This window comes from Enhydra lutris, unplaced genomic scaffold (genome assembly GCF_002288905.1).
Source record: "Enhydra lutris kenyoni isolate GAN:26980312 unplaced genomic scaffold, ASM228890v2 scaffoldscaffold98, whole genome shotgun sequence".
NCBI lineage: Eukaryota > Metazoa > Chordata > Mammalia > Carnivora > Mustelidae > Enhydra > Enhydra lutris.
Window position 1 is genome coordinate 1,216,223 of NW_019154182.1, and position 26,967 is coordinate 1,243,189.

Sequence of the window (26,967 nt, forward strand, 5' to 3'; positions counted from 1 at the left end):
ACAAGTTTGCATTCTCAAGGAATGAAAGGAAATGTGTGTTTTGGTATTGAAACTATCCAGTGGTCCCAGTGCCATTTTTTGAAAAGACTATTTACAGTGAACTGGTTTTGCATATATACATGGGTATTCACATACAGTCCTCATTATTTGCAGTAGTTATGTTGTATAAAATCCTCATGAGCACTGAGTTGGTGATACTGAACTATTTATTCATCTGGGAAATACAGGGTTAGGTTTCTGCAAGCGTCGGTCACATCTTTGTCATCTAATCAATACGTAACTTTGTTTTATGTGTTTCTATTAAAAATACTTCATTTTATACACACACACACACACAAAACTTGCTGTGTATAACTATATACACATACTATAATATACATATACACAACACAATAATTTTATATATATATATATCTATAGTTCATTAATTCATGTCAGAACAGAGTTTACCTAGCTGTTTTCCATAAGGAATATCAGCTTTTTTCTCTTAAGTACGCTAGACAGCACTTCAGCACTATACTTGGGGGATGTTTTAAACAGTGAAATCAACAAAAAAATAAAAGCAAAAAAAGTGGCACTAGAAAGAATCTTTTAAGTATTCTAAGTAATACTTATAATACTTACTACTATATAGTATGAGAGCTGAAATAAGAGCATATAGCCTTGTTTAACATTGTTGGCAACTCTTAATTTCACTGCTCTGAACATACCTGTTAAAGACCTTGGAAGTTCCACAAATACTGCTTTGGGGGTGTACAAATAAATTTTAGCAAGTAGACAAATTCTCAAACAAGGAATCAACAAATAATGAGGATCATTTGGGTAAATATATTTGTGGGTCTATTTCTGGACTCTTTTCTTCGTGTGCTATGATAAAAATTCTCCTCAGATTAATCTGTAGGTTCAATGTGAACATTCAAAATCTTAGAAGACTCTTGTAGGCATTGACAGTCTAATTTTAAAATTCAAATGGAAATGCAGAGAACCTAGAGGAACCAAAACAACGTTGAAAAAGCAGAAAAAAGTTGGAGGGCTCACATTGCCTGATTTCCTGACTTAACAAGCTACAATAAACGATATAGTGTGGTATTGGCATCAAGATAGGCAAATAGAGGGACGCCTGGGTGGCTCAGTTGTTAAGCAGCTGCCTTCGGCTCAGGTCAAGATCCCAGCGTCCTGGGATCGAGTCCCACATTGGGCTCCTTGCTCGTCAGGGAACCTGCTTCTCCCTCTCCCTCTGCCTGCCATCCTGTGCTCGCTCTCTCTCTCTCTCTCTCTGACAAATAAATAAATAAAATCTTTAAAAAAAAAAAGGCAAATAGATTCATGAAAAAGAATAGAGAACATTACTCATTGTTTAAATCTGCATAAATGCATTAGTGCTTTTTCTTTTCCCTACAGCCATGTTAAATGGCGGTGACACAGATGGGTCACTAAGTTTGATCTGTAGTCCCCTTACTTGGCTTTCAAGATGCAAAAGCTGTGGTGAATCTAATGCTGTGACTCCCCATAGGTGCTCATCTTTTTTTTTTTTTTTTTTTTTTTTTTTTAATTTCTTTTTATCTAATCATTGGTTTTGTTATCTAGGCAGGTCCGGTCAGAAAACAAAGAAAAGAATGCAGTGATGTCTTTTACAGTTACAGACGAACCTGTCTATATTGATCTGACTTTGTCAGAAAATAAGGAAGAGGTAAATGGCTTGATTTTTGAGAATTTGTTTTTTGAATTTCACATATTGTATTATTATAAAATTAGTGTTTTGATGATTTAATGATTTGGGAAAGAAGGGGACACGAGGGAGGGAGAAGAAAATATAGCAAAAATCTTAGACTGTCCAGAGTGAGCATTCAATCGTCAGGGTGCACTTGTGAGGGGAGGGGTCAGCGTGCAGAGGCATTTTCAGCGATCCTGACTGCTCTGCTGTGCAGGACCTGCCAAGTCCCTTTTGTCAGTCTCCGCACTTGGTAGTAGTGACTTTGCTCCTCTGACTTGCAGGCTATTCTCTTCTTCCCCTAAACTTTTATTTCTAAGCTTTACAACAACAACTCCAGTTGTCATTTTGATGACAGTATGATTTTTAAATGCAGGAGTTGTGCAACCTTGGTGTTCTAACTTTCTCTATGGTTATTTAAAGGAGGGGGGGAAGAATAGTTGAAGTTTGGTAAGTTACTAAAACAGTTATCCGTTAGAGTAGGTTGAAGTATATTAACCCATTAGAGTAATCAGTTAAATTTTTCTTTTAGCCTGTCAAGTTAGCTGTTGTTTGCAGAGATGGTCAAGTTCATCTTTTTGAACACATACTAAATGGGTAAGAAATTTCTCACGTCAAGTTTATTTTCTTTTCCTAATTTGTTACTCCTTTTTATTCCCACCTCAATATTTTTTGCATTATATTCCTTTTCAGTTAGATTATTTTGAAAGCATTATTCTTTATCTGTATGAGTACATACATTCCCAGTAAGAACTCGAGTTTTTGGAGTCATGGACCATTTCTTCATGTTTGTGGTTAGTAAAGTAGTTTTACAATACATGCTTTCGTAAATGTTGGCCATTCTGATAATACATTTTAAAAAGAAAGTGGTTCATTTGGAAAACTTAGCTTGTGATCTTGGTAAGACCTTAGTTTCTAACTTTGGTAATACATATGTGGATCAGTGAAACACGGTAATGCTAGTGTTTTGGTGAATAGAAGGGAATGTTGCTGCTGGGATGTGTAGTAGTTATAGACCAAGGCTCAGTAAATTTTGATCTGTGGGTGAAATCAGTCTGACCACATGTGGCCCCCCAAAATTAAAATATCTGCTCTCTATAGAAAGTTTTCCAATCTTTGCTTTACTCTATAAACATGATCTAAGACTCAGTCATGTAAATTTTAAAATGGTTTCAACTTTTTGTGAAGTTGGTATCCTTCCTTTTACAATCCTAGTGTAGCAATTTATTTAAATATAAAATAGTTACAAAAACATAAAACATTATTTTAAAACATTTGGTTGTATAGGCAGTTGATTATAAAGCCTAATTCTCCCTCCATTGAGTTATGCTCTGTAGAGGTTACTGTGAACAGTTTGTGTGTAACACTTGAGGCATTTAATTACGTGTATGTGGAATATATACTTGGGCCCAGAAGTAGTGGGCTGCAGTGAGGACTTGGGCCCCTCTCCTTGGGCAATAGTAGTAAGCCATTGCTTTTATGCAGAAGATTGATGAGGTTTAACCTAAGTATTAAGACATTAGGGTTTAAGTCTTCCTGTCTGATGTGTTGAGAATAGACTACAGAGGGATCAAAAGCCAAAGCAGAGGCCAGAAGTCCTGGATAGAGATGATTGTGGGGTCCGCTTAATTAAGGGGAGTGAGTTGGAAAGATAGGGATAGTGCGGTGTACTTACTGGTGATATGTGTATGGTGTGAGTGGCCATGGTTGTTGGAGGTGGGAAGGGTTCGGAACTGGGAGGATAGTATGTCAGAAAGATAATCAACCTGTGTGGTGGTTATGGAGACCACTTAAAATGTTGGACGGAATGACAGTGGAGCCACTAGAATCTCTAAGAAATAAGGGGGGTAGTGACCCAGAAATCACTGGGTGACAGCAGGAGAGGGGGATAGCTGGTATCTGGTGACAATACTTTCCAAGGTTATAAAGGTGAAAGAGGGAGACTGCTTGTCTTAAAATATTCGTGAAGAACAAGGAACACACTTAAATCATGTCCTTTCTGACACAAAGAGTATGGAGGGAAAACAGCTGCAACTTGGGAGATTTGCCCTGATGAGATAGCGTAGAGCGAGAAGGTGAAGAAAACCCTTAAAGAAGAAATTGAGGATGAGATTCTGTTGATTACGCTTTGCTGATAATTTTGCTCCCCGAACTGTATTGCAGAGATCATAGTGAGGCTTCTGGGGGTTGGAAACAATTGGGGATGGGGCTGATTGGAACACATGTAGAGAGTCATCTAGGGTTCAAGCTCAAGGCAGCAAGAGAGCACTTGGAGCTTGGGCCCCTTTTGGGGCTTGACAGTGGGATAGAAGGGTATGTGGTCTCCAGGCAGATATGATAGTGAGGTCTTGACAGCAACACTGCTGCTGTGGTGACCCTGGTCACGGTTATAGTGTGGAGGCCACAGGAAGGTTACATTTCCTGACTTGATGCCAACTTCAAAGCATTCTTGTGAGGTGTTACTTCAAATTTTCTAATTAATTTTTTTTCACTTGTAGATACTGCAAAAAGCCTTTGACTTCAAACTGCACAATTCAGATAGCAACACCTGGGAAAGGCAAGAAATCAACACCAAAACCCATCCCTATTCTAGCAGCTGGTTTTTGCTCAGACAAAATGTCACTGTTGCTTGTATATGGCAATTGGTTTCAGCCCGTCATTGAGCGAGTGGTACGTAAATGCTACCCTGGCGCAGAGCAATGCAGCATCGGCAAGGCCATGGGAAAAAAATGATTTCAAAATGATTCATTGGTCTGCTTATTGGAATCCTTAAAAAGAAGTCCTGTATTTTCCCTTAACTGAAGGACCTTTCATTGAGTGGTTTATTTTAGTTTGTGAGAGCTATGTATTTAATTTTACTTAGCCCAGGGTATCCAAAATATTTTAATCCTGAGTCAGTATGAAAAATTATTTGAGATATTTTATTTCTCTCCTTTATTTGGTATTATGTCTTTGATACTTGGTGTATATTTTCACTAACAAGCACATTTCAGTTTGGAATAGCCTCATTTCAAGTGCTCAGTAGCTCCACGTCCCTAGTGGCAAATACTCTGATCAGCATAGGTAGGAGTGGATTTTGCCCAGTTATCCAAAAGCTAAATCTTAATGAAAGAGCCCTTAGTAACAGTACTCATTGAATTTTCTCTGTGGAAATGTAATGGGTTGTTTTAGTCACTTAACTTTTTGATTACAGAAATTTTCTTTGAAGACTTCCAGTGAGTTTGAGCATGTCCAATAGATGATTTCTTCAGCTTGTGTTTGTACTGCTTTTACTCAGTAAGGCCCTCTGGGAGATGATGAGTGGAATAGTACATGCCCAAGCAAACTCCTGTTGAGTTTAATTTAAACTCGCATTTAATTAAAACTTAAATTTAAGCTCTTGTTGAGTTTAACTGTTTGCGTTTAGGAAATTTAACACATGGTTATGGTTTAATAAAAAAAAGAGACAGGCTTGTTAAGCTGTACACCTAAGTCCTTTTGCCATATGTGGATTCCCTAAGTCTCCTCTGCCCATAAAGCCATTGTTTCCTGCTTGTTTTGTGTCCTTCCGGATATGGATTTGTTATATGGTTACAGAGAATTAGATATAACCTTAAAGCCTCAGGGGTATGGGTATCATGTACTTTGCTGTGTCTGATTGTCCCCTGTTCAGTACCACATCAGGATGTAGAGGTCCACCCTAGAACATTTTTGTTCTTTAGCAGTGCTGTGTTTGACCTGCTTGTGAAAAGTATAGCAGTAGGAAGTTTTAGGGTAGGGCCATTCTTTTTTAGCCTAGACTGCTTTTTTTTTTTTTTTTTTAAAGATTTTACTTATTTATTTGACAGAGATCAAAAGCAGGCAGAGAAGCAGGCAGAGAGAGAGGGGGGAAAGTAGGCTCCCTGCTGAGCAGAGAGCCCTATGCGGGGCTCGATCCTAGGACCCTGAGATCATGACCTGAGCTGAAGGCAGAGGCTTTAACCCACTGAGCCACCCAGGCATCCTGTAGCCTAGACTGTTCTTTACAAGGGTGACAGATGGGAATGTTTTCTTTAAAATCTGTTACCTTTTTTTTTTTTTTTTAAGACTTTATTTATTTATTTATTTGACAGAGTGAGAGAGAGCACGGGAGGCAGAGCAGCAGAGTGAGAGGGAGAAGCAGGCTCCCCACTGAGCAGGGAGCCCAGTGTGGGGCTCGATCCCAGGACCCCGGGGTTAATGACTTAAGCCAAAGGCAGTCACTCAACTAACTGGAGCCACCAGGCACCCCTAAAATGTGTCACAGTTTAAAAGCCTGTTGATCTTTTTAAAGCTATACATGTGAAAAATTTTGAGCAGCTCATAACTGAAGAAAGTACACATTATGCTTAATATCTTCAGAGTTTTTCCACTTTTCTCTGCTGCCATCATCAGTCTGAATGGTGGTCAGACTGAGTGGCTCAGTTTTGGGGAACCTTTCTGCACTTTTTTGTATTTTTATAAAAATGCATGAGTAGGAATTTGCTTTTCATGTTACTCCCAGTTGCTTTGTTTGACATTCCTTTTTTTTTTCCTCCCTTGTTACCCCCCCCCCTTTGAAATTATATTCCCAGGCTTTAAATTCCAAAGAATCTCATATGTGTTTAGTAAGAGATATTTCAAACTGCTGGGCCCCCAAAGTAGAAACAGCTGTAACAAAGGTGAGTGCATTTCATACTAGAAGTTGAGAAAAAAGAGATTTGGGTAAATTGAATTATAATATAACATTATGTTTAGACTGTTTAATATCCTCTTTATAATCTTGACAAATTGGTGGGAATCATTTTCAGGTAACGAGATTATAAAATCACTTTGTTTCTGTGCTCGTGATACATTGAATACATGAATGAATAGACAATGAGTAGAAGTTTAAGGCCTTGGAGTTAGCCCCTCCCCCCATGTATGATCATTAAATAAATATCACCTTTATCAATAAATTATTTTACTGATGTCACTATTTAAAGGAGCATAGCTTTGAGAGGAATCTTATATTTAAGGGTGGAATAAAGCCTAGAATTAGGGGTCTGAAATTGAATACTGTATAAGATTATTATCTTGATACTTTATTTTGAATATAACATGGTATCTACATGTAGATATCATATGTTTGGCAGTTTAATGAGAAAAGGAAAGCCAAGACATGCCATGATGACATCCATATATGGTTTCGCTTCTGGCTGAATTCCAGAGATGACACCTTTCTCTTGGCTGTCTGAGCATTTCTGGCCCAACTGGATTCCTGGAGGTGGTCATAAAACATACAACTTCACTCTAACATTTTTAAGTAATCTGTAATCTGTAAATGTTCCTGGTTTTTACTCTTACTTGGTATTGAAAACTTTAAAATTATGAACTTTCAGATTATAATTTAAAAACTTACTTGCCAACATTCAGTTAAAATTTATCTTTAATTCATAACATACTAAGTTATATTAGATTTTTCCAGTAGAAAAACCTTTTAGCTGCTGTTTTCTCGTTGGGGCTCAATTTTGCCAGGACCAAGACATTTTTTTGTCACACCCCCGCTGTTCGTGTTCAACAGGTGAGAACACCAGTGGTGAATTCTGAAGCAAAAGTTCTGGTGCCAGGGGTACCTGGTCATCATGCAGCTATCAAGCCTGCTCCTCCACAAATTGAGGAAGTAGAGAGCAAGAGGAAATTGGGGGAGAATGAGGTAATGCAATCACTTTTACAGTTTTTGAGTTTGAAATTTAAGATGACTTGTGAGACCCTAGCACATATATTGGATAGAGCCAAACTTGGAACTTAAGGAACTCACTGAGATTGCTGCTGTTATCCTCTTTCTCATCCCCAGCAGCATAGGTTCTGAAATTCCAGATTGTAGTCTGTGAGACGTTTACTTGGTCGCTTCTAAGGCTAAGGGAGAGGACAGACTGGCACTAACTACAGAGGGTGCTGTTTGGCCATTGTCAGTGGTCAGCTGGACCACATAATTGAATACAAGAAGCCAGGACTTGCTGTGATGATTTCCATTGGGTTTCGCATGTCGCTGACTATCAGTGATGCCTCTTCTCTTGGCTGTCTGAGCAATCCTGGCTAGTTTAGTGATAGTTGGTCTTTAGAAATGGTCATTATAATCTCTTAAAGTGCATATAAATTTCATTTTTTCTCAACTCCCTAAACCTTCCTTCCTGTGGTTACTGTACTTGTCTCTGCAGCCCTTCATGTGTGTCACCCTAAATGATCTAGAGCTTTAACTGTTCTATCTTTAGAGAAAGAGTGTTCTATTTCTTTATGCGATTTTAAATATCTTTATTGGCTGGGGGGTTGGGGCTGAATAGCTATTCATAAAAATTATTTCTCAATAGCATGGTACCTGTATTTAAAAATAATGTGCCAACTTTTTTAGCTTGGCCTAGATCCAATTCTTTAATTTCCTCCTGCCTTTTTGATAAGATAACCCAAATAGGAAGCTTTGGCAAAGCCTATCTATTTGGTTTGGTAGTTGTAGAACATTTGTATTTTAATCTAAGAGGCTGGCAGAACATGGTTATTTTGTTTTAATAAGAGATCAGTTCTCTACAATTGAAGGTTTTTTTTTGTTTTTTTTTTTAAAGGTTTTATTTATTAGACAGAGATCACAAGTAGGCAGAGAGGCAGGCAGAGAGAGAGGGGGAAGCAGGCTCCCCGCTGAGCAGAGAGCCCGATGCGGGGCTCGATCCCAGGACCCTGAGATCATGACCTGAGCCGAAGGCAGAGGCTTTAACCTACTTAGCCACCCAGGTGCCCCGGTTTTTTTTTTTTTTTTTAAGATTTTAATTATTAAAGAGCCCACACATGCATGTGCGCATGGGGTGGCAGAGAAGGGGTAGAGGGAAGGGAGAAGGAGTCTTAAGCGGACTGCACTGACTGCAGAATCTGATGCTGGGCTCAGTCTCACGACCCTGAGATCAGCACCTGAGCTGAAACCAAATGTCAGATGCTTAAGTGACTTCGCCACCCTGGCACCCCTACAATTGAGTTTTTGTGTAGCAAATTGAATCATGTTTATTTATACTTAAATTTTAGGTATTTATGAAGGAAACTTAGTTGTAGTAGAGCATCTTCTAGAAAATAAACCACCATTTGGAACTGACTAATAAAACAACATAGTTGTCTTTATTTTTAATTTCCTTTTGATAATACTTGTTTCCTTTTTGCAGATCTGACGCTGATGACAAAGCTTCTTCCATAATAGGTCTTTTCTTGTGTTTTAGTAATAGATGCCAGGTGCTTGTCTTATTTGAATCTTATATAGCTATGTTTATGAATTATGTTTTTACATCATGGTTTCTTGGGCAGTTGTTTTTTTTTTTTTTCACTACAATCTGGAAACGGATTAGGAATCACCGATCTGGGAACTACCCAGTTACCCCTTGACTAAACAACTTTAGGCCTTGTCTGGTTTAACATTAATAGATCGTTTCTGTTTCGCAGATTAGCATTGAAGAGCGCTTGGGAGCACTGGATATAGATACAAAGAAAGAAAAGGATGACCTTCCACAGACAAATAGCTTTCCAGTTCTTCTCACACAGGGTTTAGAAAGTAATGATTTCGAAATGCTAAATGTAAGTATTCCGGCAGTTTTGAAAATGAATTAACACAGTTAATTTTTCTTAGAAAGTGATTGACATAGCATACGCAGAGTGATAGTCACGTGATGTAGCTGTTTTGAATTTAATATTTTGTGAGTCTAGTCAAACATTTATCACTTGGTGGCACTATACAGACAGTCACCAACCTACAAAGGCATTGTATTAAATTATTTTGAACCTGGAATGCATTTTCTCATAGAAATACTGTTATGAATTGTTATTAGGTTTTAGGCTTTAGTTCACAAAAGCCTTTATAAACATAGTGTAGCTGAACTATAATACTCAGCATTCTAGATCACAATTTATATTTTTTTCTGTAGGAAAATGCGTTCCTGAGTTTTTACTCTGGATTCCAGAAACTTATGTCCCCCTGGCCGTGAGAGGGGGCGGTGAGGTGGAACCTTGGCAATGGGTAGGAGGTTTGGGGGAAAAATTCAAGAGGGTTGGGGGTTATGTTGTGAAGTATTTAGAGGTTAAAAATACTAGAAATTTGTATAAAGGAGGCATTTATTATTTCTGTGTTTGTAAGTTGGTGACTGCTTGTATGAAGTTACTTAATTAGTCCTCTTAGACTCCAGAATTTAATAGTGGTCTGTAGAAAAAAAATAAGTGTAAAAATTAGATTTAAGCATTTCCTGATTAGATTGAAACAGTTTACATTTTCTTAAGTGCATTTATTCTCAGTGATTCAGTGATATTATGGTGCCACTTAGTATTGATGTGACTTTATTCATACGTTACTTTATTCAGGTAACCTATGAATAGTGTCTTTCTGATTTATATTTTGATCTAAATGGAATATCATTTGTGTCTAGATTTTTCAAAATGAGAGGGGAAATCAGTACATTCTAAAATTACTTTTAAAATTACTTGTAAAGTAGTTTGTGAGTGTATGTAATTTGGAAAGTGGTTTTTGGTTAACATGGCATAGAAACCTAGGTGAAAAATAAGCTATGGAAAACAATGGACAATGTTTTTAAAATGTAATATGACTTATCTGCCATTATCTCCTTAACTGTCCTTTGAAACCTTTCTCAGTAGTACAACTAAATTAGCTACCAATTTTTTTTTTTAAAGAATCATTTCAAAACATTTAAAAATTACTAGAGTGGACCCCCATGAACTCATCACTCAGTTTCAGAAATTATCAACACTAGCCATATCTTTCTGTCCTTGTGTCATCTATCTGCCCACAGGCTTCCTCAGGTTATAGTGAAGCATAGGGACACTCATTTTATCCATAAATACATCTCTGTTTAACTCTCACAATAACAACCCCTTCTGAAAACAACCGCAATCCATTATCACACCTAGAAATAAACAGTAATTCCTCAGAATCATCAAATACCCAGTTAGTGTGTTTACATTTCCCTGATTGTCTCATAAACTTAAGTTTTTATGTTTGCTTTCTTCAAAACATAATCTCCATGAAGTCCACACAGTATGTGGGAGAGAGGTCTCTTCTGCCCCTTGTAGCTAATTTTTTGGAGAAGCTAATTTATTTGCCCTATAGAGATTCTCACATTCTGGATTTTGCTTCCCACAAAACTCCATTTTTTGGGTCATTTAATTTAATCTGATAAATGGTATCATTTAACATGTTCCTCTGACATATTTCTTATACACTGGTAGTTGGCTCTAGAAGCTTGTAGAGATTCAAGTTAAAATCTTTTCGCACTTCAAAGGTGACCGTGTGTCATCAGGTGTCATAGAGTTGTTGGAAGAAAAATGAAATGATCTTTATGGAAGCACTTCTTAAATTGTAAAGTATTCTACACATAAGACTTTTTCATTATTAAGGATCTTTAGGTGATATATTGTTTTATTTCAGTAGAAGTAATTGGAAACTAGAATCCTGGAAAAAACCTGTAAAAGTTATAGTGAAGGGTTTCAAATAATCCTATAAAAAAATAAGTATGGAGATTTTCCCATAGTATTTCACCTAGGAGATGATGCACTCATATTCTGTACATCTCTCTTAAAAAAAGAGAGAGAAGGACAGGTTAAAAAAATACATATTTTTTTCTCCTAAAAACAGTCTTCCCCATTCCCAAAAATTACCTTATGGGGATACATGAAATTTAGTAGGAGGACAACAAGAATGAAGGACGTGAGCAGTGGCAGAGATACACCATACTACTAGAAGTGAGGATAAGAATCCCTACATAGAAACTTGACATTAAATTTGTGGTGTTAGGAAGGGGGAAATTTGACTCAAAGAAAATGTCTATAGCTTATGAGAAGAAGAGAAGAGAGGCCTAGTCATTTATGTAATTTATGGCATCTACAGAAGACAGATACTTTTAAGATTTTAAAATATTTATTTAAAGAATTTCTGTGCCATTTATAGTAGTACCAAAAAGTTAGGATAAGTCTATAAAAGATGCCTCTCCCTCTACATTGATAATTACAAAAAATTATAAGAAATTAACAAAGATTGAGTATATAGTGATGTAGACCACCTTTATGTGTTGAAAGATTCAGTACTGTTAAAATGAGGAATTCTCCCCTTATTTATCTGTATATTCACATTCCCAATTAAATTTCAGTAGCATCTCCAAGTTAAATTGGAGGGTTTAGCCTACTTGATTTCAAGGTAAAGTTTTAGTAATCAAAGTAGTTTGATATTAGTGAGAAAAAAAATACAGATTAAGGAACCAAAATCGAGAGTCCAGAAATAGACCACTCACAATTGGTTTTTAGTAAAAGTACTTAGTTGAGTTAATGGAGAAAGTAAAATCTTACCAACAATTAGTTGTGAACTAACCACATATCCATTTGGAAGAAAATGCATCTCAGCCCTTCACAAAAGTTGACTGAAAATAGATAAATGTAAAACCCAAACCTACAAAACTTCTAGAAGAAAACAGGATAAAATCTATGCAAACGTTAGCGGATGAAGTCTTCTTAGATGGCATCACAAAAAGTATTAAACACTATAGGAAAAAAAGTGGTCATTTGGACTTAATGAAAGTTGAAATCTTTTGCTCTTGAAATGATAGTGTTTGTGATTTCTGAGTGATTTCCTGCAGTGTTGGTTCCTCCTTGCAGGTGGGGAGGTGAAAACCACCATCCCAGGAATTCTCAATAAATTTCTGTCACTTAAAAAAAAAAAGATAAAAGAAACAACACTGTTAAGAGAGTGGAAAGGCAAGCTGCAGGCTGGGAGAATATTTTTAATTTCTACATCAGACAAAGGATTCATATCCAGAAGATACAAAAAACTTTTAAGAATGAGACTCAAATAAAAAGCAGTTGGTAAAGGTGTGAACAGATACTTCATAATAGAATTCAAATGGCCAATAAGTGCATGTAAAGGTATTATACATCATTGATCATCACAAATGCAAATTAAAATGACAGTGAGCTAACACTATATTCCCAGTATGGATTGATTAAAATTTAAAAGACTATTCCATCTGTTGGTGAGAATGTGGTGCAACTGGAACCTCCTATCTTGTTGGTTGAGAAAATAAAATGGTACAGCTACTTTGGGAAACAATTTGGCAGTTTCTTTAAAGTTAAGGATTCATCTGCTTTAAGACCCAGCCTTTTTCCTGCTACGTATTTACCTGGGAGAATCAGAAACATATTCATATAAAGACTGGTACATGAATGGTCATAGCAACTTTATTTTTTTAATAGCCAGAACCTGGAGAGCACCCATGTGACCCTCCTCTTATGAACGGATAAACAAATTCTTTATCTGGCAGTGTAAGGAATGTATTATTGATACATTAAAACATGGATGAATCTCACACTTAACGCTGTGAGAAAGAAGCTAGACAAAGAGTGCGTGCCCTCTGTGATTCTGCTTATGTACAGTGCTAGGACATGCAGACCAATATGTAGTTCAGTGGTTGCCTGAGGGCGGGGTGGAGGGATAGAACGTTAAGGGACCCAAGGAGACTTGAGGGTGATGGAATGTTTATCACAGTGTTTCATGGACAAATGTTTATGTCAGACTGATTAAATAGTGTACTTCAAGCGTGTACAGTTTATTATGCTTCGTTTATAGCGTAGACTTGTAAAAAAAAAAAAACCAAACCTTTAGTATCTTCTTGCTAGTTACAACTGTGGTTTATAGGGTTGTTTTTTAAATATATTTTCAGTGGAAGTTAATGTTAACTTCTGTATCCATTAACACTTCACTTTGTTTTGGGGTAACTTATTTTTACTTGTTTATTTTAAATTTGAAAATTATCATAGAGCCTGTTAGTTGGCATAAGAATTTCTTGAGAGGTTGTTAAAAACTCTTCTGCCTTGCAGTTTGATTTAACTTCCGAATAGCTAGGCCATAGGTTCTCTCTCTCTCTCTCTTTTTTTTTTTAAAGAGAGAGGGAGGGAAGATGGGGATGGGCAGAGGGAAACGGAGAGAAAGAATCTTAAGCAGGCTTCTTGTCCAGCGCGAAGCCAATGCTGGCAGGCCTCGATCTCACAACCTGGTGAGACCATGACCTGACCTGAAATCAAGGGTTGGACCCTTAACCAACTCCACCCAAGCGTCCTAGGCTATAGGTACTCTTGTTTGCCTTTGATAGTTCTGGTTTATACCTTTTTTCTTGATACAGTAATTACTAGTGACTTCTTTTGTTGTTACAGATGTCCCAGTTCAGACAACAGATTTTATGATCACTTTGTATTTAGGGTACCAGGAGATATTTTTTAAACCCTCATTCCTACATTGTTTTATAACTAAGCTTCGTAGACATAATGTGCGGCAGCAGGTTCAAGTTAGTATTCCTTGACCTGAAAGGCAGTTGCCCGACTTAGCCAGTTAAGTCAGTGAAACCTGATGGGTTGGTGGACATCCTGCGGAAATTCAGGATCTTAACAAGAGCATATCTTACCTCAAACACTAATTTGTAGACTGGTTCAGACACATTGTTCCCTATAACCTGTACATTGTTGGAACTTTGTGATAACTAATAGTTACAATAAATGAGGTGATTTGAGGAATGTTTAGTATCGTCACATACCTTCTGAATTACTGTAGAAGTTCTAATCAACATACTTTGCTTTGAGTCCTGTATTCTGATTATTTGAAAATATAAATTTAGGTTAATTGGGACTGTTAAATAAGGACATTCCATCCCTCATTTCTTCGGTGATTGTGTATAAAAAGTTTTATTTCTTTTGCATGAGAAACTATGTAGTTATGCTAGTGGTAGTTTTTTTATATAGTTCCTGATAGATTTATTAGAAGGGCTTCGTGTAAAGATATTTTTATAAGCAAATGAAATTCATAGGGAATTCTGAAAGGATACTGTTAAAATAGGCTGTAAACCAGTTTTCTATATTTTGTTTGTTCTTTGGTACTTCCACTCTTTGTATCTTAGGCATAACTTTTGTAGTACCAACCACCTCCAAAACCGTATGCGCCCATCATCAGGGAAGTTACTCTGGGAATTAAGCCCTTTGGAAAGAATAAATATATAGAAGTATTCAAGAGGAATGGGGAGATCAAGGTTTTGAACCTGAAAAGCCTTGTATTTCCCATCCTTTCCTGTAGATGAAGCATTTGGGGTTTGAGACATGGAAAGGCCTGCCAGGATTAGGACTCCTCTCTCCTTTTCTGTCCTCTTTGGTGGAGACTGGGTTTCTCTAGTTGATGCACCCTCCCAGGATTTTGACTCAAGCACTCATTATATATGATCTTTTGATTGGCTTGAAGTTTTAGCAAAAGTTGTCAGTTTTGAAAGATTCGTTGCTAAGTGTGGTATTAGTGTGTTTTGCTCATTCTCATATGGATATGTCTCTGATTTCTTAAAATAACAGTTTTGACAGCTTCTCTACAGTGGCATATACTGTATTTAAGTGTCTAGAGGTATTTTATATAAAAATTTGTTCATAAAGATTAGAATCTGTAGGAAAGTAACCCGTTTATCAAAGTAAATATCCTGATTCCTGAAGATAATACTTTCCTGATAGCCAAAGACATTAACATAACATTGTCTAGTTAGTCCCTCCAACCTAAAATTCAGTTGGTAGTTTATTGTTTGGTTTTTTAAAACAGACGTGTGAAAAAATGCTCAGCATCACTCAGCATCAGGGAAGTACAAATCAAAACCACAATGAGATACCACCTCACACCTGTCAGAATGGCTAAAATTAAGTCAGAAAACAACAGATGTTGGCGAGGATGCAGAGAAAGGGGATCCCTCCTACACTATTGTTGGGAATGCAAGCTGGTGCAGCCACTCTGGAAAACAGTACGGAGGTTCCTCAAAAGTTAAAAATAGAATTACCCTATGACCCAGCAATTACACTACTAGGTATTTATCCAGAGGATGCAAACATAGTGATTTGAAGGGGCACCCCAATGTTTTTTAGCAGCAATATCCACAATAGCCAAAATACAAAATTCCAAATGTCCATTGATAACATGAATGGATAAAGATGATGTGTGTATGTACACACACACACACACACACACACACACACACACACACACACGGGAATATTACTCAGCTGTCAAAAAGAATGAAATCTTGCCATTTGCAATGACGTGAAGGGAACTAGAGCTATTATGCTAAGTGAAATAAATCAGAGAAAGACAGATACCATGATTTCACTCCTGTGTGGAATTTAAGAAACAGATGAACATGGGGGGAGGGAGGGATAATAAAATAAGATAAAAACAGGGAGACAAACCATAAGAGACTCCCTAACTATGGGAAATAAATTTGGGTTTCTGGAAGGGAGGTGGGAAGAGGGATGAGGTAATCAGGTGCTGGGCATTAAGGAGGGTACTTGATGGAGTGAGCACTGGGTGTTATAGGCAACTAATGAATCGTTGAATTCTCCCCCTGAAACTAGTAATACATCGTATGTTGACTAAATAGATTTTAAATTAATAAAAAATCATTTTTTACTGTTTTTACTCTAGTGTCTAGCTTCTGCATATGCTTATCTTCATGTTTCCTTTATTTTCTCACAGAAAGTACTTCAAACTAGGAATTTAAACCTAATTAAGAGGACTGTATTAAGGATGCCCCTGCATGCTGTTATTCCATTGTTGCAAGAGGTAACTGAATACTCTTTTCTTTTTAAGGTCCTAACACTGTGAGTTAAAAAGAAAAATCTCTTGTTTAGAGAAGCAGATTCGCAATGTGTAAGCAAGCAAGGTATTCACAGTAGATAATAGATATACTAAAAATTTACCTAGTCCACATTTTTTAATGTATTTTTTTATTGAGATGAAATTTGCATACCATAAAATACACTCTGTTTAAATGCATATAATTCAGTATTTTTTCATATATTCACAGGCTGTGCAGTTGTCACACCAAGAAAAATCATGTACCAGTTAGCTACTCCCCATTCTTCTTTACTCAGTTTCTGGCAACCAGAGATTATTTTCTGTCCCTGGATTTGCCTGTTCTAAATTTTCATTCATATAAATTATAACCTAGATTTTTATCAGGTAATTATTCTTCATGTGGGAATGTGTTCCTAGATTATGATACATTGGTTGAACATTGAGGAATTAGGAAATTTAGGAATCCTTTAGGATTAGTGATCCTTTAGGAATAGTGATTTCCTAAGTCTTTTTTGGGGAGAGGGGCAGAGGGAGGAGGAGAGAGAGAGAATCTTAAGCAGCTTCCCCACCCAGCGCGGAGCCCCAGTTTGGGACTTGATTTGACGACCTTGAGGACCCTGAGGTTATGACCTGTGCTGAAATCAAGAGTTGGGTACTTAACCAACTGAGCCACCTAGGCGCCCCTTTAAATATTTTTTCTGTATTTTCTTTGTTCTCCTGGATGTGTGTATCGTGGGAATTGGTGCATATGGGTTGCCTCTGAAGTGCGGTCACTAATACAGTTTTTTCCCTCCCTCAGCTTACAAAGAGATTGCAGGGACATCCTAATAGGTAAGATATTTAGGTGACTTAAATTGCTTTGATTTTATCAATATTTTAGAGGCGATTGTTTAAAAAAAAATCAGTGTTTGGCTTGAAATTACATAGTGGGCAGCTCCACATTCTTAATTGGTAAGACTGTGTATCTGTAAGGTCAGATACTGCTCTTCCCTCTTACTGTAAGTTGAATGACTTTTATTCCTAAGATTTTAGTACAGTTTTTCCCTTTCTTTTAGTAAAATCCTGTGTAGTTTTTCTAGCTTTGTTGTCAGGTCTTGTAATGAATTAGTCTTATATAATGATTTAGTCCTGATCAGATGTAAAATTGCCATTTGTCAAATTCCCCAAACCTCTGGTAGTTGGTAAGACACTGTAAGGAAATATTTTGTAGGACTGAATTTTTGTGAGTCTTTTTGTTAATAATTTGATGATTAAGTATTTGAATAGGGAGTTGGTATCTCAGAGATCCTAAACTGACCGTATAGTATTCTCAGTGCTACAGTATGTAGTTGGTTTTTGTTTTTGTTTTTTTTTTTAGATTTTTTTTTTTTTTTTAATTTGACAGACAGATCACAAGTAGGCAGAGAGCCCGATGCGGGACTCGATCCTAGGACCCCGAGATCATGACCTGAGCCGAAGGCAGAGGCTTTAACCACTGAGCCACCCAGGCACCCCTGTTTTTGTTTTTTTTTAAGATGTTACTTATTTGAGAGTGAGAGAGAGTATGAGCGGGGTGGGGTGGTGTTGGAGTACAGAGGGAGAAGCAGACTCCCTGCTGAGCAGGGAGCTCAACTCAGGACTGGATCTCAGGATCCTGAGATCATGACCTGAGCTGCGAAGGCAGATGCTTAGCCTACTGAGCCACCCAGGTGTCCCCTTTTCCAAGTTTTCCCCCTGATAGACTGCATTCGTGTTTGGAGCTCACAAAGAAAAGCCAACGAATTCATTGATTAAGCCCAGCTTCCACATTCTTGGTCTGTATTTGTCTTTGAATGTGGCATGGAAATCTTATGCTATTTGTACTTGATGGCGAGTAGATGATAGGTGTAAAAATGTAGTCAGTTGAGCCCAGTTTACTGCCCTGGTATCAGTTGGAGTAAAGCATGGGCTTTATTCTTGAATTGTTTTAGAGGAAGAGAGTTTTGTCCGGTTCAGTTGATGTTACTCTCCCCTCCTCCCCAAGAGATGATTCTGTTTCACAGATCTCAGATAGACTCACGGAGGGACGAGAAGATCATCAAAGTCAGTGGTTATTTAGTAGGGTTGTTTTTTACGGGCACAATTTATAGATCTTGGTCTGAATTTATCTAATATTATCACTCCATTGTATTTAATTTTGAAATCATGAATATTCATTTACTTGGATTTTTTTTTTTTTCAGTGCCGTTTTAATGGTTCAGTGGCTAAAATGTGTGTTAACGGTCCATGCATCCTACTTATCCACAGTAAGTCTTCAGCTGTAGTTGCTGAATAGTTTGGCTTTAATAAGGATTATAAACCGATGTGTTAATGAAACCATCCTCCTTCCACCTGCCCTTCAACCTTCAACCATCAGCTGCTCGCTTTTAAAGATTTTATTTTACCCCAGGTGCAATGTAATAATGTCATCATTGTTGCCTTTTGAAAACTGGCCCTTTTTTTGCCCTGGATTTTAAAAGTGTAATATACATTTTATAGAGAACTTTGAGAAATAAAGGAGAGAAGTAACATACTGTCATGTTAGCCTTTAGGTGTTTTTTATGTGTATAACCTGTTTAGCAAAATTATTTTTACAATGTATGTACCTCTCCATTGTTCTGCCTTGTCCCAGGACAATAGAAGATAGCTTGTGGTAAAAATGAAATTAAATATTAAATGGTTGTCATTTTGTGGGGCTGCTGTCAGCTCTGTTACAAATGGAAGAGAGGAAACATCAAATTTTAATCAATACCAGAAAACACAAATTTTATAATACACATATTTACATACATTTCATAATATGAATTAGGTTCTTTGCTCATTAAATCAGTTACATTTTAAGCTAGAAATTCCCTTTTTTCTTTTTCTTTAATTTTAATACCTAGCACCTTATAATAGATTTTTTTAAAAGGTTATAATGGATAGTTGAAGAAAATTAGTAATTGCTCTTCTTTGTTAACACCGTTTCACCCAGCTCTGCCTGGTCGCTGTCCCTTGTTCTGTCTCAGGCTCATTGTGCTTTGAGTAGTTTGAAATAGGGGAAACAAGTGGATAACCTGCTTTGAGGCCAGCAGTTTGATCTTTCTGTGTCTGGGGAGAACTCTGCCAGGATGTTAGAATGAGAGGAGGTACAGGATACTAAGAGTGGCTGTGGGGTTTCCTAGGTTTGGAATCTTGGGATCAGTTGAGGGCGGTGGTACGTGGAACGGCTGAGTGGTGGGCGATGGGCACTAGAAGATTCCCACAAGCATCAGGACTTGGGGTGAACAGGACAGCACTTATTTTATAACCTCATTCATTTGCTTAGAAGTGAAAAGAGCCCTAGGAGGCCTTGTAGAGAAATCCCTTCTGGAGCCAAGGGTGAACTGCTGAGGTAGCAGTTGTGTAAAGTTCACAGTCATAGCACAGTAGACCAAAGAAGGATGGTGTGGAGAGGATTCCACGGCCTCCGGGAATTCTCTCCTCAGAGAGCAGTGCTTTTTCCTTCACCTTCCTTTGGTTCCTCCTCCTTATCAGGTGTCCTTACCTTCTCCAAGCTGAGGGACTGCTAGGCACGGGGCTTAAGGAATGGACAAGATACTGTGGTCCCCTGTTCCTGGAGCTTACTGTGTGAATATGGACAGATAAAAAAAGAGATGATGGCAATTGATATGTGATCACCTTAAACTTTGTTTTATGCATTTTTGTGTATTTGCTGTTTAAAGTTTAACATTTGAATGAAACTCTTATTTATGCTAAATTGTCAGCAGTCAGAGGGCAAGTAAAGGCTAATTAAAGGGCAAAGAGGGGGGTTCTTTTTTTTTTCCCCCCTGGAGGGACAAATTTCAGGCTTTACTTCCTTAAGTATGGTTCAGAGAGTTCTTTAACAGGATGTATGTTTGAAATACTGTAAGGTCAGCTTTGTACTCTGTCGCTCTGTTTTCTGGTCTCTGGAAGCTGTGCAAAGCTTTCTTTAGCTTGCTTATGGTAGAGGTAGATCATGTGATACTATCAAAGAGTAAGTTTCAGAAGAAACCCACTTTAGCCCGGAGATACGTGGTGATGGTATTTTTTATTTAGTGTTTCAATTACATTGACCTCTCAATATTTTATTTAAAAATTTTTTTATTATTTACTTTTTTTAGTAGGCTCAGGGCTTGAACTCTCTACCCTGAGATCAAGACCTGAGCTGAGATCAAGAGTCAGATGCTTAACTGACTGAGCCACCCAGGCCTCTTCCTCCCGCCTGTATCATTATTTTAAAAAAGCACACTATTTTTTGCCATTAGGACATTAAAGGTCAGCTTGTGAAAGTTTAAGATGTTACTGGGGTGTGTCCCAAGCAGCCACTGCCACAGGAGGTGTAAGCAGATGTTTGTGGTGTGGTGGCTGGATACTTGGTTGTATCTGAGCATGATTTGTATGTCTGTTGTCTGTACTTTGTATATATGTCTGTTATCTGTACTTTGTCATGATAGTGTGAGATAATCTTTTTTCCCCCCTAGTTGCCTGATCTGGTACCCCAGCTGGGAACACTGTATCAGTTAATGGAAAGCAGAGTAAAAACTTTTCAGAAACTCTCCCACCTTCATGGAAAGCTTATTCTTCTAATCACTCAAGTGAGTAAATCAAGATTGTTTTGTGCTAAGCTTTGGATGTGATAGGAATGGAGAGGAATAAGGATTGTTTACCTGAACAACGAAAGCCCCATGTTTCAGCAAGAAATTGATAAATCAGGGTCCAGTCTTTAACTGGAAGTAAACTTCCTTGTGATTCAGCTTTTCCTCAAAGGTTCTCACTGTCCTGTTTCAGTTGTTATTACAGTTAGGATGGCTGTGCTATGAATAGCAAGTTACAGGATATTTATAACATATATATTATAACATACATATAATAGCTTATATATATTATAACTTAATATAGGATATTGTTGCAGTTTTGGAAACAAGTTCTGATCACCCTAAAAGGTTTTCAGCTTTTACAGAGTAACTATTCTTGTATTTGATAAGTTTGTTTTTTGCCCTGTATTTGATCTGTATCGTATTGAGGTCATCCATCATACTGGTTGAGGACGAGTTTACTGTTGGGGAAGGTGGAGCATAGTGGTGGCTACATACTTGAGATAATAACCTTATACTCCGCTTCATGAAAATACTTGGTTATCTTTCAGGTTACAGCATCAGAAAAAACAAAGGGAATGACTTGTCCTGCACAAAAGGCAAAATTGGTGTATGAGGAAGGTAAGGCTTGAGGTTTTTGTAGATCTAGAATTGGAATATTCATTTTTTAACATTGAGTTCTGTTACCTTATTTTGTAGAACATGACTAAGATCATACTATAGCACGTCAGATTTTCTATTAAAGTGGGCAAGCCTGTGGCAAAAATATGATCCAGTAAGAAAAGAGAAGGTGCAAATACCGTACAGTTAAATGAGAAAGGGCACTAGGTATGGAAGAGATTTAAGTAGGAGAACACTGTGAACAAACTTTTATGCCAGCACATTAAAACCCTAGATAATAAGAGATAATATCTTAGGAAACATGATTGACCAAAAGTGACTTAGAGAGGCACCTGGGTGGCTCAGTTGGCTAAACGCATCTGCCTTTGGCTCAGGTCATGATCCCCAGGTCCTGGGATTGAGCCCTGGCATCAGGCTCTCTGCTCAGTGGGGAGCCTGGCTTCTCCCTCTCCCTCTGCCCTTCTCCCTGCTCCTACTCTCTCTTTCTGTCAAATAAATAAATAAATAAAATCTTTAATTTAAAAAAAATAGAAATAGAAACCTTGAATAAGCCAGTGGCTTTGAATTGATTTAATCAAAACCTTTGCTCAGAGATACCAGGCACAGAGGTTTTTTTTTTTTTTTTTTTTAAAGATTTTATTTATTTATTTGACAGAGATCACAGGTAGGCAGAGAGGCAGGCAGAGAGAGAGAGAAGAGGAAGCAGGCTCCCTGCGGAGCAGACAGCCCAATGTGGGGCTTGATCCCAGGACCCCGGGACCATGACCCGGGCCAAAGGTAGAGGCTTTAACCCACTGAGCCACCCAGGCGCCCCCAGGCATAGAGTTTTTATAGGTGAATTTCATCAGTCTTTCAAGGAACAAGTCAGTTTTGTCATATATAACAGTTCAGGCATTTTTTTTTTTTTTAAAGATTTTATTTATTTATTTATTTGACAGACAAATCACAAGTAGGCAGAAAGGCAGGCGAGGGGGGGCGGAAGCAGGCTCCCCGCTGAGCAGAGAACCCGATGCGGGGCTCGATCCCAGGACCCTGAGATCATGACCTGAGCCGAAGGCAGAGGCTTTAACCCACTGAGCCACCCAGGTGCCCCAGCAGTTCAGGCATTTTATGAGTCAAAACCAGATAAGGACAGTTAAGAAAACAACATTTTAGAATGTCTTTAAATATCCTGAGTAGCAAGTTAATATTACAGAAGTACTTAAGTAGGATAATATGTCATTACCAAGTAGAATTTATTTAAAGATTGTAAGGTGATTTAGCATCAAGAAATCTTTAATTACCATAAACAGATTAATGTAGAACAATATATATTAATAGATGCAGAAAAAGAATTCAGTAAAATTCAGTCTTCATCTCATTATTGATAATATGAGTAACCTACAAATTTAAAGGAGTTTCCTTAATCTCTATCAGACAAAAGTTGAGAAGTGTTCCCATAAAGTCAGCAAGTAGACAATAATGTACCTTTTATTGCTTCTGGATAGCCTGCCTAGTATTATATGAAAGAAGTGAATTCTAGAACCTTGGCCCTGGCGGTTGCTATCCTTTTCAACTTAGAAAATATAGGAGAATCTACAGTTAATGAGATACGGACATAAGTAAGTTTACTGGACACCAAGATCACCAGAAAGGAATCAATAGCATGATTGTCTCAGTAATGTATTGTGTGTCTACTGATGTGTGTCCTGGTCAGAAAATGTATTAGGAAAAAAAGATTTCATTCACACCAGCAGTCAAAACTATGAAGTACCTAGATATATACCTAATATCTAAAAAATGAAATAAAACCTTTATAGAGAAAATAATAAAACATAACTGAAGGACGTAAAAGCATGTCTGGGTTATTACTTAGACCTCATTTGTTTTCCAGTTTTACTGAGATATAATTTGGGTTATAATTACATACAACATTTTTTTAGGTGTACAACTTAACGATTTGATGATCTATGTATATATTGTGAACTGATCACCATTATATGTTTAATTAATGTCCATCACCACACATAGTTGCTCAGAGAACTTCTTTTACTCTCTTAACAGCTTTCAAAAGATTCTTCTCTTTTTTTTTTTTAAAGATTTTATTTATTTATTTGACAGAGATCACAAGTAGGCAGAGCAGCAGGCGGGGGGTGGGAAGCAGGCTCCCTACTGAGCAGAGAGCCTGATGTGGGACTCAATCCCAGGACCTTGAGACCATGACCTGAGCCAAAGGCAGAGGCTTAACCCACTGAGCCACCCAGGCGCCCATCTCTTAACAGCTTTCAAACATATAGTATGATACTGTTAAGTACGTTAAATTCCCAGGACTGACTTCTCTTATAATTGGAAGTTTGTACCTTTTGATTTTTCATCATTTCCCCCACTCGCCACACCTCTTGCAACCACCAGTCTGTTCTCTGTGTCTGTTGGTTTGTTGTTTTTAGGTTGCACATCTGAGTACGATCATGCAGTACTAACTGTTCTCTGTCAGACTTACACACCTGACACAGTGCCCTCAAGGCCAATCCGTGTTGTCACAGATGGGAGGATTTCCTTTTTTTAATAGCTGAATGGAATTTAATGGCTGAATGTAGTTATCACATTTTCTTTAACCATCCATCCAGTCCATGGGTGGACTTTTAAGTTGTTCCCATGTCTTGGCTGTTGTAAGTGATACTGCGGTGAACATGGGGTGTGTGTATCCCTTTGAGATCCTGATTTTGTTTCCTTTGATATATACCCAGTAGTGGAATTGGTGGAACACCTGGTAGCTTTCTTTGTAATTTCTTGGGGAGCGTCCGTACTGTTTGCAATAGTGATTGGCCAACTTATATTTCTACCAGCATTACCACAAGGGTTCCCTTTTCTCCACATCCTCGGCTTAGTTTTTTTAAGATGGATTTTGTTAGGTTTTTGGTACTTTGTCCTAATCAGTGAGATCTTGATAGAAGAACATAATAAACTTTTATGCGGATAAGAATATTAATGTTACTGCTTAGATGGATGATAGCTGAATGCAGTATTTCTAAAAGTAAATTCAGGAATCTGACTGTTTAGTTGTTAGGGCTCTGCCCTCTGCTTGTTGATTACCAACTTAAGGCTGGGCTTTTCCCCTTGCAGAATCTTCTGAAGAGGAGTCAGATGATGAAATTGCAGAGAAGGACTCTGATGTGAGTACCTTGTTTCCTGGTGCATAAATCTGCCTTTACGCCCTTGCGCTCTTACAAATGAGTCCTTAATGAGTGCTTTCCGTGCTTCATCTGTTCGTACCAGGATAACTGGGATGAAGATGAGGAAGAGAAAGAAAGTGAAAAAGACGAGGATGTTGATGAAGAGAACGAAGAGGAAGAGGAAGATGCCGAAGAGAAAGATGAGGAGAACGGGGAGGAGGACAGGGATGTGGCCAGTGAGAAAGAATTAAATGGAGATTCTGACTTAGATCCTGAAAATGAAAGTGAAGAAGAATGAGGACGGAGAACAAGCTGATGGAGCTTTCACCTCTGGTGCGCCTTCCCCAGTGCTGCCAAGTTCTCCTGGGAAGGGTTGTCTCTGGGACAGGCGCCAAGGACCGTTGCACATTTCCAGATCCTCGTGGTGGTTCCCATGCCATCTCGCTGTCCTGAGCACCCCAGACTTCACTGTGTAAATAAGAGTGTTTCCTTCAAATGTTAATAAACTTTACACAGCAAATAGACATTTTCTGCAATGTACTGACATAAGTGTCCGATATATGGTATATTTTTATAATATAATATCCCAGTATGGTTGGTTATAGCAAGAATTGACGTAAGTGAAGACACAGACATTTCCCATGTAAGGTTTCAAGACCTGGACTTTGTGAAGGAGTCAGCTCTTATCTCAGGTTGGTATCTTTCATCAGATCCAGACACGAAGCGGCACTAGTAAAAACAATTTTTAATTTGGTACATTTTCATAAAATATGAAGGGGTAACTAAAGATTCAGAGTAAAAACGGTTGGGATTTAAAAACTTAAATACCAGTATCCCTAGCTTGTCTATTACTGGTGTGATCTGATTTGAGTCAGGTTGACTATTTGGAGTGCTTCCCCCAAACAGCCACTTATTTTTTAAGCTGTCATGTGGAATATTTTTTTAAAACACAAAAAATTATGGTAATTAAAAAACTAAAGAATTAGCCATATTAAGGATTTTTCTTGACTGCAAGTTGCCTGTAAAGAATCATCAGTGTATAGATTTAGAAATACTCATTATCTGCAACTTTTTAAAAAATTCAGTTATAGCTGCTTTTGAAGAGGTTTTCATTTTTATTTAAATTACTAATGGATCAAAGAACAACTGTTTATTTTTTCTCTTTGGTTTTAGATATTAATGATAACCTTGTTGGAATTTTTTTCCAAAGAAAATATTTTTGTAATTCAGTAATTTAATGTTTTCCTTCCTTTTCATTACCCACTCTTGGCAGTGTTAGGGTATCTGTTTACCTTTAAAATAATAAATCTGACTCGAGACTTTTTATGTATGTATAAATAAGTATTTTGGTGTGCTACAAAAGCCTTTTCAAATTATCAGTAATTTTTTTTTTTTTTAAATGAATGAGCCAGTATTTGTTTAGTGCTCTCTAGGGAACATGCAGATGGACGCTCAACTCTAAGGGAGGGCTGGGGAGATGGGTTTATTTTTACCACCTGTGAATATGTAAAACACAAAACCATTATCTCTGAGGGACTTTTTAAGCTTAATGGCAGAACAGAGATTTCTGTGCTCAGCTCACAGAGCTGGAGCCACACAAGCATCTTGGGAAGACAAGTTTGAGCCGTTACTGGTGTAATGTACAGTTATATTTGTCTATAAATGGAACTGTTTATGGCAATTTAATACCATTCTCTTTGTAAAGTGAATAAATATTCATCTTTACCCGGTGCTCGTCTTGTGGTGTATGTAGAGGAAAATAGCCATGTTTGGGCTCGTGTGCAGGTGTCAAAGTGATCTTACTCCACTAGCATTAAAAGGTTAAAAATCGCTCTCAGGGTTTGTTGGAAAACCTAGAATTTGCAAAGCAGTGAAAGAACCAGGAACTTTGAGTTTAGATGCAGCCCCGTGTGGCTGGATGGGGCTTCCACTGCCCCAGGCCGCAGTGGCATCGCCGGGGCCAGGACGAGAGTGCTCATCCATCTGGTTCCGCCTTGTCTGCGTCTCACTTCCCAACTCTGACGAGGGAGCCACGGACTACAGTGTGTAGTGATTGCTTACTCAGTATTTTTTGGGTTCGACTAATCCAGGGCTTAATTAGGTTTGTTCCAAAGACATTCCTGGTTTCAGGGTATTTTTCACTATATTTCCCATTCCTAATCCAGGCAACATTCTTTGTGGGTGGGGTCATCTTTTCTGAGATTAATTTTTCTTCCCAACCTTTTGTTTTGAGAAGTTAACCTTCCATCAACA

General features: G+C 37.8%; 1 protein-coding gene across 1 annotated transcript in view; it reads left to right on the top strand.

Moving 5' to 3' along the window:
- LOC111139286 (WD repeat domain 43) overlaps positions 1-26,444 on the top strand; it is a 47,077-nt gene extending 20,633 nt beyond the window's left edge. Inside the window, exons 6-18 of the mRNA XM_022491522.1 lie at positions 1,588-1,690; positions 2,244-2,308; positions 4,210-4,381; positions 6,283-6,369; positions 7,251-7,382; positions 9,146-9,277; positions 16,245-16,331; positions 17,146-17,177; positions 18,547-18,610; positions 20,828-20,941; positions 21,493-21,562; positions 24,665-24,714; positions 24,818-26,444. Coding sequence (XP_022347230.1) covers positions 1,588-1,690; positions 2,244-2,308; positions 4,210-4,381; positions 6,283-6,369; positions 7,251-7,382; positions 9,146-9,277; positions 16,245-16,331; positions 17,146-17,177; positions 18,547-18,610; positions 20,828-20,941; positions 21,493-21,562; positions 24,665-24,714; positions 24,818-25,012 — 1,303 coding nt within the window. The 3' untranslated portion in view covers positions 25,013-26,444. The remainder of the gene's footprint in view (positions 1-1,587; positions 1,691-2,243; positions 2,309-4,209; positions 4,382-6,282; positions 6,370-7,250; positions 7,383-9,145; positions 9,278-16,244; positions 16,332-17,145; positions 17,178-18,546; positions 18,611-20,827; positions 20,942-21,492; positions 21,563-24,664; positions 24,715-24,817) is intronic.
- Positions 26,445-26,967: the final 523 nt, after the last annotated feature.